A 13,683-nucleotide genomic window follows, 5' to 3' on the forward strand; every position below is an offset into this window, starting at 1 on the left:
CCCTATATCCTCTGGTCTCTGCGGAGGTTTGGTACATGTCCTCAGCATTTCCTCCGCCCCCCGCACCAGCCTCCTGGCCCCTCACCCCACTCTCCACTGATCCAAGTTGGCCCCTTCTTCTTAGGAAGCTGGACACGCTCTCCCTTTGGGCCCTGACCTTGTCCTTTGCCTGTCACAGCCTGTCTCGTGACCCCCTCCCCCCAGAGGGAAAGGTTTGGCCACAGACCCTACCCCTTGTGAAATGAGCACGGAGTGCGAGGAGGAGCCACTGTGACCCTGACCTTCCTCAACCTGGGATGAATGGGGAGGGGCAGAAGGGCTGCAGCCCTACCCCCTGAGCTCCCAGGAGGACCTCGAAGGAGCCTGAGTACCTCTCAGACATTTTTACTCTTTTTACCCTTCCAGAACCCATTCCCCTCTCCCCTGGGCTGGGCACTCTCCTGGTGGGTCCTGGGCTCTCGGGGTACAAAGGAGAATCAGCCTTTTGGGAGAGCCAGACTCTCTTCTCACACAAGCCCACCTTGGATGGTGTCCCGCAGAGGCTCAGCCAAGGGCCTGGCAGGCAGGGTACATGGGGGTGACCCAGGAGTGGCCAAGATGGAGATGCTCTTTTCTGGGATGCTCGGGGCTGCAGCCCAAGAGGAAGGGTGCAGAGCCGGGAGGAGCCAGGTCTTGGCCAGCTCCAGGACCCTGCCAGGCAGACGTACCTCCTGCCCAGCTCCACGGGAGCCCAGTGTCTACCCCACCCCCACCCCAGATGCCTGGTGCCCATTGCAGAGCCTGTCCAGAGCAGGGGCCTCCAGTCCCCACTGTGGTCATCATGGACCCTCTAGCCTGCATGGGACTCCAGGCCCCAGAGTGAAAGGCAGGAGCACCCAGCTAGGAGGCATGCTTGGGCTGGGTACGTGAGGGCCAGACTGAGGAGACAACCCCGGGCCCGGACCTCATATGGCGGGGGCCTGCTGCCCCCTGCCCAGTGGGCCCAAAGGACCTTTGCAGAGGGAGGAACCCAGTGGGTGTTTGTGGGAGGTGGAGGGAGCTGCCTTTCAGAGCTTTTCCATAGGCAGGGACCCCACCAGGTGGAAGGGACAGGAGCCAGGAGATCCTTGAGGCTCCCTGGTGAGCCCTAGCATGACACATGGGGCCTGGGCGTTGGAACACTGCTTCTGGAAACTTGAAACTCAAGCCAAGGCCCTGGAGGAGCAGGCCTTCCACCTCCAGGGTGTTTGGACCCGCAGTGGCCAAGGAGGGCTCATCTCTGGACACCAAGAGTTCCTGTGGCCATGATTGTTCCCCTGGGGGCATCTCCCCAGCACTCAGGGGACCATGGTGTGGACCTTCTGTTTGGACTCTGGCCAACTCCAAGGGCTCTAGGGTAGACGGGACCCTGAAGGCCACATTGCTCACTCATGTGAGTCCACGACACGGCACACAGAATCCTTGGGGCCAAGTCCCTCCTGGGAAGAGCCGGGGCTGGGCCTTCCAAGTCCTGCTCTGGGTCTCTGGAGAGATGGCAGAAAAGAAAAGTCACCCACACCTGTGTTTCTCTGTGGTGGGAAGCCAGGAGAACTCCCCCACTGTCCCAGAGTGCTGAATCTCAGCTTGCATGAAGTGGGTGTAGGTCTTGAGCTGACCACCCCCACCCCCAAGCCCTGCAGGACTCCTCCCTTCCTAAGGCCCAATGCAGCGGGCCCATCCAGCTGGTCCCGCCCCCCCAGCCCCAACAAGCCCAGCACCCACATCTTGTTGGCTGGGATTGGCCACAGCTTGGCCTCATCTCTGCCCGGGCTGTGGCCATGACCATCCTTGGATCCCCACGAAGTATGCCTGGGACCCTGCTGAGCCTCAAATCCGTGCACAGGCTTCGTCCCCTTCACTCTTACCCCTCCCTCGGCTCCTGGGCTGGGCCCCAGAGGGGAGAGGCAGCCGGGAAGGATGGGGCGATGAGCCGGCCATCACCAGTTGTCAGCTGAGGCCGAGCCACACAGAGATAAGAACAGACAGATAAGGCCGGTGGAACTGAGACAAGCCTGGAGCCGGCATCAAGAGAAGACTGGGTTTGCTCAGAAGCTCCGAGATGGCCTCAGGTAGAGACACCGCCCTCCTGTGTGCCTTGCCTCTGGGAACACAAATTCAGCTGAGTAATTTAAAACATCAAATTGGATTTATTGAATAACTCATGATTCAGGCAGCTTCCCATCTAGCAAACAGAATGGAGCTTTGTTGAGCTGCAGAAAAGGAAAGGCAGAGAAGGAACAGAAAAAAGGAAACTATTATCAAAGAATCCATTGTTTTAGGCAAGGTCACCCTCCTAAGGGAAATGGAAGGGGTCGCTCAGTAAATTTCATGGTGCTGACCCAGAAATTTCATGTGGACTGGTCGAAGGTTACATGTGGGGGCAACCAGGGGGCCGAAACGACAGTTGGGTTAGGCGTTAGGTCTTGGCTTGCTGATGCAGGGCCCTTAGCATAATTGAATCCATTTTGGGCCTATGGTTTTCAATACCTCACAGCACCTGCAATGCAGCTGTCTTTACAGAGGGGAAAACTGTCAGGGGTGGGGTGGGCAAGGGTGGACAAAACCTCAAGGAGCCAGGATTCAACCAGGGGCCCCTGAGCCTGGCCTTCTCCCTTCTTGCAACTGGCCCTGGTTTTCTTAGGCTGCAGACCTGGCCCTAACCCCTCCTCACTTCATACCCAGGTGAGCAGGGGTATGAATTCATAGCAAAGGAGCATTGGCCACTCTACCTCATGACTTTTCAAGTCTAGAATATTCTGTCCAGTGACAGAAAGGCACTGCCTCTCCCTAGTTAGGGGCACTGCTCCCTCCTTACTGGGCCTCCATCTGTCAGTCTCCCCCTCCCTCCTATCCAGCCCTCATTGCAAACTCAAAGATACCTTTTAAGGTCAAAGAGAGGAGCAGGGGTGGAGTTCCTGGGGTTGTGAGCGGGGGATGAGAGGGGTGAGTGGGGATGAGAGGGGTGAGAGGTGGCCACTGGGCCTTCAGAGGGCAGGGGGGCTTTGGTGGCAACATCATTCCCTCGAAGATTTGCTCATCCTCACTTCCTGCTCTTTCATCACCCTGACAGGCCTGAGAGGGCAGGGGTCCTGTGGGGCGCTTTCTGGCATCAGGGAGGTAGAGGCTGCCCCAACCCCCCCATCTCAGGACCCCCAGAGTCCCTTCTCTCAGGGTCCACCACCCAAAGCCCAGACTAGCGGAGCTGGTTCCCCTGTAGCAGGTAGAAGAGCCAATGAGGCCCCGGAAGACATCTGAGGGCAGTGAGCCCTCAGTTCCGCCTCAGGTCAGGGGGCTCTCAGACCAGGGGCTGGGACCCTTCACTGCCTCCCATGGACAACCAGGCTCCCATGAGGAAATTGCTTCCCTCCGGGACAAAGCTGGGATCAGCCATGACAGAAACACTTCTGGGGAGCCAGGCCTAGGCCGCTGGGCTCCACAGCCGGAGATGCCAGATGGGGTCAATGCTCTCTCAAGGATGAGGCCGAGTCCTTGCATTCACTGTGACCCAAAGTACCTGATGTCCAGAGCAGCAGGGTAGAGAGCCCCCCTTTGGGCCCCAGCCCCCCAGCCCTCTTCACTCAGTGCAGGGGCATATCCCTCATTGTCCTCCCACCAGGATGGAGGTTGGACTGCAGTCTCAGAGCTCTGCTTTGTCAAGCTGTCTCATTTGCGGCTGGCAGGCCCCGCTGGGGTCTCTGCCCACTGGGCCCACGGGAGGGGCCAAGTCCCTTAGGGATCAGCTGAGGTCTGGGTCCACCCCTGCCAGTGGCACGTGGAGGAGGGGAGGGGCAGACTCACTGTGGGAACACTGCCCAGTAGGCCTTCACTGGGGGACGGGTATCTCACCCTGGGCCAGGGCCTGGTGTGGGGTCCCTGGGGGAGCCAGGATCTGGGCTCCATGAGCGAAGGGTACATACGGTGTCCTTCCCTGCCAGGAAGGTCCACTTTCAGCTGCTTCCCCTTCCCTGGAGGGGAACCAGAAAGTAGTAATGGGGTTTTGCAGTTAAGTGAGGTCTGGAACTGATGACCAAGAAAGAATTCTTGAGAGTCTTTAGTGCAAAACGGTGGTTTATTAAAGCACGGGGACAGGACCCGTGGGCAGAAAGAGCTAGTGCACCGGGGTTTTGATCGGGTGGCTGATTATGTACTTGGGAGTTGGGGGAGGTAAGGAAAAGGGAGGTTTCCAAAGGATTTTCATATGTTAAAGAAGACTGGACTCACTGGATACAGGCCTTGCCATTGTCAAGGTTGTTTTTCCCTCCAGGAAGGCATTAACCTAAGATAGTTGGGAGCTTCCTAGAGGGACATTACACTCTGCCTGCTTCAAGTATCTGTCAATGGGCTGCAGGTTATAAGGACATTTTTTTTTTAAGATTTTATTTATCTATTTGACAGAGAGAGAGACAGCCAGCGAGAGAGGGAACACAGGCAGGGGGAGTGGGAGAGGAAGAAGCAGGCTCCCAGCGGAGGAGCTCGATGCGGGGCTCGATCCTAGGACCCCGGGATCACACCCTGAGCCGAAGGCAAATGCTTAACAACTGAGCCACCCAGGTGCCCCAGGACATTTTTTTTTTAAGATTTTATTTATTTATTTATTTGAGAGAGAGAGAGAACAAGAGCAAAAGCCAGAGGAGCAGCAGAGGGAGAGGGAGAAGCAGGATCCCCGCTGAGCAGGGAGCCCGACGCGCTGCTTGATGCCGGGCTGGATCCCAGGACTCCTGGATCATGACTTGATCCAAAGGCAGACACTTAACCAACTGAGCCACCCAGGCGCCCCAGTTATAAAGACATTTAATTATGTTGACATTTCCTTCTGGAAGCTAGGTTATTGATAGAAATGCTTTGTTCTTGTAGGTTGCTAAGACATTTGTAAACTGAGGGAGACTCCTGTCTTGCCAGATTGGGGTCTCTATAAGTTAACTATTTGTTTTTCCTTTCCTTAGCTTTAGGGCAGCCAGGGGAGCCTAAGGAATGTCATAACTATCCCATGGGGAGGGGTTGCGGGGCGCGGGTTCTGCTTTGTCCTCAGCTGGCCTTCTGTTCCCGCATCAGTAGCACAAAGTCCGTTGGTGTGAGGCATTGTCTGCCTTCATCAGATGCGAGAAGGGGGCCTCTCTGCCTTTAGCCCACCCTGGGCTTGGGCTGAGCAGAGGCTCCTAGAGGTCAGGGATGACAGCTTGTCCAGACTGGAGACGAGGGACCACACACAAAGGAGTCCTTGTCCCTGGCAGAGAGGTAGAACTCTGGGGAATGCCCCCTCCCCCCCGTCCCTGGCCTTCTTGCCCCTCATCTTGCATAATCCTGACCTGGGGGAAAGGGACCGTGAGCTTGCCAAACATTTAAGCCTGAGTTGATGGCAATTGCCTCACCCTTCCCGGATTTGGCAAAGGATAAATTCGCTCCACCCTGGAGTGAGCCATTGGCCAAGGGACCATAAATAGGATCCCTGGGGTAGCCTTCTCACTAGCTTCTCTTCAGCTGCTGTCTGGCACGCCGAGTTTCCTAAGGCCTGAAGTCATGGCCCAAGGTCTCCTGTGGCTGGGCCTTGTCCTGCTAGCGACCCTGCAGGCTCAAGTCCAAGGCTCCTCCGGAAGTCTGATCCCGGCCCCAGCTCTGAACAAGATCCCCCTGCAGCCTGACTTCAAGGAGGAGCAGGTAAGGGGCCTGGAGGGACAGCGGCAGGGAGGCCCCGGGGCAGAATCTTACGGAGCGAGTAAGGGCGGGATAAGCTTCAGCTCAGCCTGCCCTCGGGTCCCCTGATGGAAGTCATACCCCGTGCCCCCAGCCCCACCCCAACTTTGCCGACTAGAGGCTCACTGGAGCAGAACTTCCCAGGTCCACAACCCCTTCCGTAACCCCCACGGTCTCTGCAAGGCGGGGGGGACATCTTCATGCCCTCCGCATGCTGGGGAAACAGGATCAGGACTTCAGCTGGTCACTTGCTGAGGGTCATCCTGTCGCTACCAGACTCAGGACTCCCTCCTGGCCTGGAGACCCCCCCGCTCCTGAGGCTGCATCAGCGCGGGCCCGTGTGGCCAGTCGGGGTCCCTACTGCCCGGTTAGAGGGGCTCCTGGGTCCTGGTCAGGCATCTAGAGGTACCGGTAGGGACGGGAGCAGTCAGCGCCCCCAGGGGCTCTTCCTGGGCTCTGTGTATCATCGGCACCCCCACTGTAGTTCCAGGGAAAATGGTACGTCATAGCCATAGCAGGGAATTCAATTAATAAACGAAAACAAGGGCAGGCGAAGATGTACTCCTCCACGTACCGACTGCTGGACAACACCACCTTCAGCGTCACCTCCCTCCTGGTCAGGTGAGAGCCACCACGTCCGTGGGGGGGGGGGGCAGCCTGGGGGTCTGAGAGGCAGACTGATGTCAAAGCCCAGGGGTGACTGAAGCAGCAAGGTGGACATTCACCCTTCTGCTGGGTACGGGATCCCCCTGCCTTGATCCCTCCCCTTCACTTGTTAGATCAACATTTATCGGTCACTTCAGTGCAGACCACAGACAGTCCTAGGGAAACGAGACGGAGAGAGCTGGGTGTCCTGGAGTGGGAGGAGGGTCACTGGATGCAGCCTGGAATCCCACCTAGGGCTTCATCAGGGGCTTCCAGAGAGGTGGTCTCTAGGCTGGGCCTTGAGGAGGAGCCAACAGCGCCTTCAGGAAACCATCACGCGGCTGCCCTGAGTGGAAGCTGATGTGCAGCCCGGGGGTGGTGGCCGCGGTGGCAGAGTCCTCAGATGCCGGTACCCAAGGGATCTGGTGACGAGCGGGTCTGGCTGCAGCAGGGAGAAGAATGAGGGGGTGCAGCCCGGGAGGCTGGTCAGTCCCAGGTCGGAGATGACCCGGGTGGGGGCAGATGAAGACCTAGAGAGGGGAGCCAAGGATTACCCAGCTCCTATGGGTTTCTGGCTCTGGCACTTGGGGGATGGGGCTAGAGCCTTTGTGGTTCAAGGAACAGAAGAAGGGCAGGTTTGGGAAGATCAGCTCTGGGGTGCCAGGGAACCAGATGGGATGCACATGAGAGGTCAGGGTTCGCCCAAGAGCTAAGGGAGTTCCTGGCATTGAGCAGACTGGAGCCTTGGAGGGTGAATCCCCCAGGAGAGGTTACAGCAGGAAGCCCCAAGATAAGAGTAGGGGACAAATCCCTGGGGTGGGGGGGACAGTATGGAGGGAAGGCCACTGAGGGGAAACAGCCCAGACGAGGGAAGGACAGTAAAGTGCTGGAAGGAGACTCAGGTGGCTCAGGACAGAGCAGGCAGGGACAGGCAGGGACAAGCAGGGACAGGCAGGGATGGGTTCAATGGGGTGAGAGCCAGACCCAGCGGAGCAGCGTGGGCTGCAGGCCTCCCATGACCGGGTGGGCTGTCACCTTTTTTAAAAAATATTTTATCTGTTAGAGAGCGCATGTGCCCGCATGCGCAAGCAGGGGCAGGGGCAGAGGGAGAGGGAGAGAGAATCTCAAGCAGACTGTCCTGAACATGGAGCCCGACTCAGGGCTCCATCCCAGGACTCTGAGATCAGGACCTGAGCCGAAATCAAGAGTCAGACGCCTAACTGACTGAGCCACCCAGGGATCGCTGGACTGTCACCCTCTCCCCCACCCATTTCTTGCTTCCACAGGAACGGGCTCTGTGAACGCTTGATGAGAACTTTTGTCCAAAGTTCCAAGCCCGGCCAGTTCACCCTGGGCAACATAGAACGTGAGTCCTGAGTGGGGCGGGTCTCCAGGGGCACAGACCTCCCTGCCCCTCCACACAGATGCCGTCCTTTCGGGACTGGGGAGGAAAAACAGTCCCCCGCACGCGGCCAGGGCGGGCTGACCCCTCACCGGCCACCCCGCAGGTTACGAAGGAATGCAGAGCTACACCGTGCGGGTCGTGTCCAGCAACTACGATGAGTTTGCCATCCTGTTCTTTAAGAAACTCTTCAAAAACCGGGAGTACTTCAAGATGACCCTCTATGGTAGGTCCTCACCTACCGCCTCTGGGACTGGCTCCTGCTCACGCTGGGAGAGAAGAGGCCCATCCCATCCAGCCCCCAGGGTCCCCTTGACTCTGAGCCCCTGGGAGGTGGGAGAGAGGTCTTTCTGCTGGTCCGTCCCCACCACCCCGTCATAAGGAAGGGGTCTGAGGCCTCATTCACATGTTCAACAACATGTTTATGGAGTCTTTGCCTGCCACTCACTGGCCGTCTTGACCATAGGAAGGAGCAAGATGGTGCCCGATGATCTGAAGGAGTACTTCATCCTCTTTGTCAAATCCCTGGGCCTCACCGATAACCACATCCTCTTCTTTGTTCCCACTGGTAATTGCTAGCTAGGGAGAGGAGGGGACATGGGGACTGTCCGGGTCTGATGTTGCCTCACAGGGGAAAGAGGGGGGAGGGGAGATCAGGCCCCTGCTGCAGTCACTGGAGCCCCTGGGATCCACTTTGGGTTCAGGAAGACCCTGCTGCACCCAGGGGTCTGCGGGGCACCCAGCAATGTGGGCCCCAAGGGTTCCTCCCTGACCGAGAGCCCAGGTCCAAGTTTCCATCTCCTTGCCTGGCCACCTTCCCCTCTGCCCAGGTCTGCTTGTCCTGGGCTAGCTTCCACTTCGCCCTGGGGCTTGCTCACCACTGACTTGGGAGGTGCTCAGGTGGCCTGGCCTGGGCTGGTGGCTCCCCAAGGCTGCAGGGCTGTCAGGACTCAGCAGGGAAACAGGCAGAAGGCCTGGTGCCCAAGCAGGCATGTGACCGGGCCGCATCTGCCTCCTTTGGAGAATGGGTGTCACCCAGGTCTGCTTGTCCTCTGTCCTCTCTCCCCATTCCCTGCCCCCATCAGCCACCTGTCTGCTGCACCATCCTGCAGGGGATCCCCAGATTTTCTGCAGCTGGACCAGGCTGGGGCCCAGGGCAGCCCAGGGGCAGTACAGGGGCCCTGGAGGTCAGGGATCCCCCCCCCCCACACCCTGCCCATGCTGACTACTCTGTCCCCCACAGGCCAGTGCATCGATGATGATTGAATGAGCACGCCGTGAGTATGGCCCAGGAAGGGGCTGATGGGAGCCAGAGTGCAGTGGGAGGGGTTCCCAGGCCTGTCTTTCTCCCCCATGGCCAGCGCTACTGCCCTCTTTATTCCCCTGACTCTCTTTCAGGTGCCCCCTGTCTCTCTCCACGCCATCACCCTCACACCGACCTCTGCCCAGGGCACCGCCCAGCTGTCCCCTCCAACCCGGACACCAGGAGAGAGCCCCGAGACCCTTCTCACCGCATAGCCCACCAGCTGCTCCCCAGGCTGCCCTTCTGATGGAACCCCTCCTTGCTTGCTAAATAAACACATGCCCCCAGGTCCTGAGTCTGTGCTCCTTGACCCCTGGGCTGTCTGAGAGGGAGAAGAGCAAAGGGCGGGCTCCTATTAGCCTCATTCCCAGGGACGTGGTCCCCAGAGACGGATGGAAGCTGCAGCAGCCCAGTCCAGCTCCGACTGAACATTTGTAGCTCCCACCTCCAGGCCCAGCCCCAGACCAGCAGCAGCCCTCACTGGCCCCTGCCTCCCAGCACACTCTCACACCTGCAGCAGGGCCAGGGAGCCAGAGAGGGGTTTCAGGGGGCTAAGGTGCTGTCACCCACCCTTCACCAGGACCCTGTAGATCCTGGAAGACTGCAGCCAGGGCAAGAGGGGTACGCGGTGGGTGGGGCAGAAGCATGCCCAGCTTGCGGCTGTGCCAGCACACAGAACCACCAGAGGTGGTCCCCTTTCCCTCTGCCAGCCCCCTATGGGCCCACTGGTGGGTGGCAGTGTCCACACTGACCCCATTCCGGTGCTGTCCTTCACCCACATCTCTCCTCTGTGATGACCTTTGGATCACCAGGGGCAGAGCCAGGGGAGGCAAACAGGAGAATATGCTGCCAGAAATCCAGATTCCAGAAGACTTGAGGGCTCCAGGCCTATACCCACCACTTGGCTGGGCCTGTGTGTGGGGCCTGACCAGCCTCTGTTCACCCCTCTGTGTCCGCATCACACAATCTGAACTGCGTCACACAACATCCCACACTTGAACTCCCTCCCTGGCCGCTTCTCCCCTTGCAAGTTCCGAGGCCAGAGGAAGCAAGGTGCTGAAGACACGCAGGCTTCATCCACCCCAGGGACTTGCAAACTTACCCTTGGGTGGGGGGAGGGGTGGGGGAGGGAGGATAATGGGGAAATACTGGCGCTCTGAGCAGTCCTAGCCTTAGCCCTGAGGGGGCAGGACAGGCCTGAGACCCAGGGCCACCAGATAGGCTGCAGTCTTAGGAGTCTGGGTCAGGGGGCACCTGGGTGGTTCAGTTGGTTAAGTGTCTGCCTTCAACTCAGGTCATGATCTCAGATTCCTGAGATAAACCCTGCACAGAGCACTGCACAGAGCCCCGCATCAGGCTCTCTGCTCAGCGGGGAGTCTGCTTCTCCCCCTCCCTCTGCCCAAGCCCAGAAAGGCCCACACTGAGAAGGGCACGCAAGGGACTGTGGGCCAGTGCACCAGGAGCTTGGTGGGGGGGGTTGTTGGGAAGCTGCCCCCAGCATGCCTGGTGCTTGGGCTCCACTTCGGGCAACAGAGACAGTTTCTTTGCTTTGGCCCAAGCCATGCAGCTTCCTGGCACCACCTGGGGCTGCCGGGTCCCCCAGGATCAAACTCCTAAGACACAAAGGGGCTTTGTGTTTCTTCCCGGGTCGCCGGGTTTTATTCGTTTCCTTTTGCTGCTGTAATAAATGATAACACGCCGGCATCTTAAGCCAATGCTCGTTGATTCCTTTATGCTTCTGGAGGCCGAAAGTCTGAAATCACTTTCACTAGCTAAACCGGGAGTCTCAGCAGGGCTCTGCTTCCTCCAGAGGCTCTCGGGGAGAATCCCCGTCTTTGCCTTGGGGCTCTTTCTTCCTTCTTCAGAGATAGCAGTGTGGCATCGCCAGATCTCTCTCTCTCTCTCTCTGCTGAGGTCCTCCCATGGCCTTCTCTCTTGTTTGCAGTAAAATTTCCCTCGGCCTCCCTCTTTGTAGGGACACTTATGATTACATTTAGGGCCCACCTGGATAATCCGAGGTAATCTCTCATCTCAAAATACTTCCTATTGATGAGGGAACAGAAGGCAAGCTGAGGACAAAGCAGAAACTGACACCCCGCAAGCCCCCCCCCCCCCATGGGATGTAGGTGACATTCCTCAGGCACTCCTGGCTGCCCTAAAGGGCAGAGAAATAGTTAACCTATAGATACCACAATCCTGCAAGACTTAAGTCTCCCTCAGTTTACAAATGCCTTAGCAGTTTACAAGAACGAGGCATTTCTACCAATAACCTAGCTTCTGGAAGGGAATGTAGTTACAATTAAATGTCCTTATAATCTGCAGCCTCCAGTAAGTTCCCAACTATCTTCATGTTAATACCTTACTAGAGGGGTAAACAACCTTAACCCGACAATGGCAAGGCCTCCGGTATCCTGTGAGTCTTCTTTAACATATGAAAGTATTTTCTCAAGCTCCCTTTTTCCTTTCCTTCCCCCAACCCCACAGCATATAATCAGCCACCCTTCACAACCTGGGCAGCAGCTCTTTCTGCCCATGGGTCCTGTCCCCGTGCTTTAATAAACCACCAATCTTGCACCAAAGATGCCTCAAGAATTCTTTCTTGGTCGTCAGCTCCGGACTCCACCCCACTGAACCTCACCGATATTCCCCAACCTCATCATATGGCGCCCAACGTGGGGCTTTGAGTCTTTACATCCGGACTCTGAGTTTCGGTGCAAAATTGGTGAGTACTTTCCTCTTCCTTTACTCTCCTTTCAGGGGCTCTTCACGGAGTATGGTCTTATTGGAACACTTTCATGTCACTAGGTTAGGCTGTAATGTAATCCTCTAGCCCATGGCTACTCTATGGGGAGGAAAAGGCCTGCCTTTTGGCTGGAAGTTAGTACCCTGGCCGGGACGGTAACTTGATGTCCCAGAAACTTGATGTTCTCTTTTTACTGCTGTCCTTACACAAAGTCATCTGTCTTGGGCATGGGACAGCCACCTAAGTGACTAGCACGGCTGCCAATCTTAAGACTCCCGTGTGAGGTTTCCTCCTGATTGATCTAATGCGATCCCCTCCACATTCCCGGTCTAGCCACTTCTGGCCTCGGGACCTCCACTCGGAGTTGGCCGAAACCAGTACCCAATTGAACTAAAACCCAACCGGGAACCATTTCCTAGGGACGTTGTCTGTAAGGACCACATGAGTTGAAATGTTGCTTAGAACATGATGGATTTCTGTCTTTACTGTTTTCTGTCAATGTCCTCTACTTAGGCTACAAAATTTGGTAATTTCCCCTTGTAAAACGTTTCTAGTGTTCCCCATGGGTTAAAAACAGCTGGTTTTTCAAGCCAAGGTAAAATACTTTCAAGGCAAGACAAATAAGGCATGACCTTCACCGCACGACCTTCAAGGCATGGTATTTTCAGTCTATTCACCAGGCACCCATCAGCAGCCTAGGTTGAGATGGGGTAGGGGAGGCCTAGGTTGCGATGGGGTAGGGGAGGGATGGCATCCCTCCTACGGCCTAGAAGCATGCCTGGGTGCAGCAGCTGGCTCCACGCACGCACAGCCACCTGCTGTGACCCGTGGGGTATGCAGATCTGTGCATGCCTAGGCTTGTTTCTGAGAACCTACGTGACTTTCTGCGGGTTTGTTTGCCCCTCCCCCTGTGCCCTGGAGTCTGCGTGTTTTCCCCTGGTCTAGACAGAGTCAGGTCCTATTGATCTCATGTGTGATTTCACGTTTAAGAGAAAAACATGTGTCTGTGTTTTTGTTTGGGTGTCTCGTGCTTAAAGGGATAAATGTGTTTGGATTATGTCAGCACATCCACGTTGGTGGCCTGTGTTTCTGCCGTGTCTCTGCAGACCTGTGTGCCACATTCGGATACGGGTGTTTCTATGCCAGTCAGGGCTCACGGGGCTTTGCTTTCCTGGTTGGCGAAATGCTGTGGTCCTAAGAAGGGCCTCTAACCCATCAGCCAAAGGCCGATGCCCAGGCCTCCTTCTTTCTCAGCCCTGCTCACTGGTTCAAGGCAGGCCTCACCTCCATTCCACCTGGTTCAGGGAGGAGAAGGCAGGGCTGCCAGTGTGCATGTCAGTGGTGGCTCTGACGGCAGGCTGTGGACCCCACCTTCCTCAGGTGAGATGGTGGGATAGCTTCTGGGACACAGACGATCCCCTCCCCATTGTCATCATTTGGAGCATACCCAGGTCCCCGTTGGGTCCTGCCATTGCGGGCTCGGGGCTCCCAGGGCCAGGCCACAATGGAATGCAGCGACCCTTGTGCCGTCGGGGGCGGGGCGGGGGGGGGATGGACGGCAGGGCTGTTCGGGACATACCCAGGTCTGACCCCTATCCCAAGGATGGCCTGCCCACAGGAAGCACCGATGTGAGACCAGCACCGGGCTGCTGCAGCCATGGGGGCCCCCTGGCAGCTACAGCTACGGGACTCCCCGTGAGTGAGCCTAACTCAGCCGGCCCCCTGGCCAGGATGCTACCTCTGGGTCCAGCTCAGGAGCGACAGTGGCTTGGTGGGTGACTTGGGGCAGGCCTCCCTTTCTCAGTTGGTAAAAGGGGTGGGAGATGATGGCAGCTGGGCCAACCTTATCCTGAAGCCACGCGCAGCACTGTGCCACACAGA

General features: G+C 57.4%; 1 protein-coding gene across 1 annotated transcript; it reads left to right on the forward strand.

Moving 5' to 3' along the window:
* The first annotated feature begins 5,451 nt into the window (after positions 1 to 5,451).
* On the forward strand, positions 5,452 to 9,348 carry LCN2 (lipocalin 2). The gene is made up of 7 exons (XM_026514052.4): positions 5,452 to 5,673; positions 6,194 to 6,330; positions 7,641 to 7,720; positions 7,863 to 7,982; positions 8,223 to 8,324; positions 9,000 to 9,033; positions 9,155 to 9,348. The coding sequence occupies exons 1-6, from the start codon at positions 5,536 to 5,538 to the stop codon at positions 9,020 to 9,022; spliced, it is 600 nt and encodes a 199-aa protein (XP_026369837.1). The 5' UTR covers positions 5,452 to 5,535; the 3' UTR covers positions 9,023 to 9,033; positions 9,155 to 9,348.
* Positions 9,349 to 13,683: the final 4,335 nt, after the last annotated feature.

The sequence above is a fragment of the Ursus arctos genome, unplaced genomic scaffold (genome assembly GCF_023065955.2).
Source record: "Ursus arctos isolate Adak ecotype North America unplaced genomic scaffold, UrsArc2.0 scaffold_18, whole genome shotgun sequence".
Lineage (NCBI taxonomy): Eukaryota > Metazoa > Chordata > Mammalia > Carnivora > Ursidae > Ursus > Ursus arctos.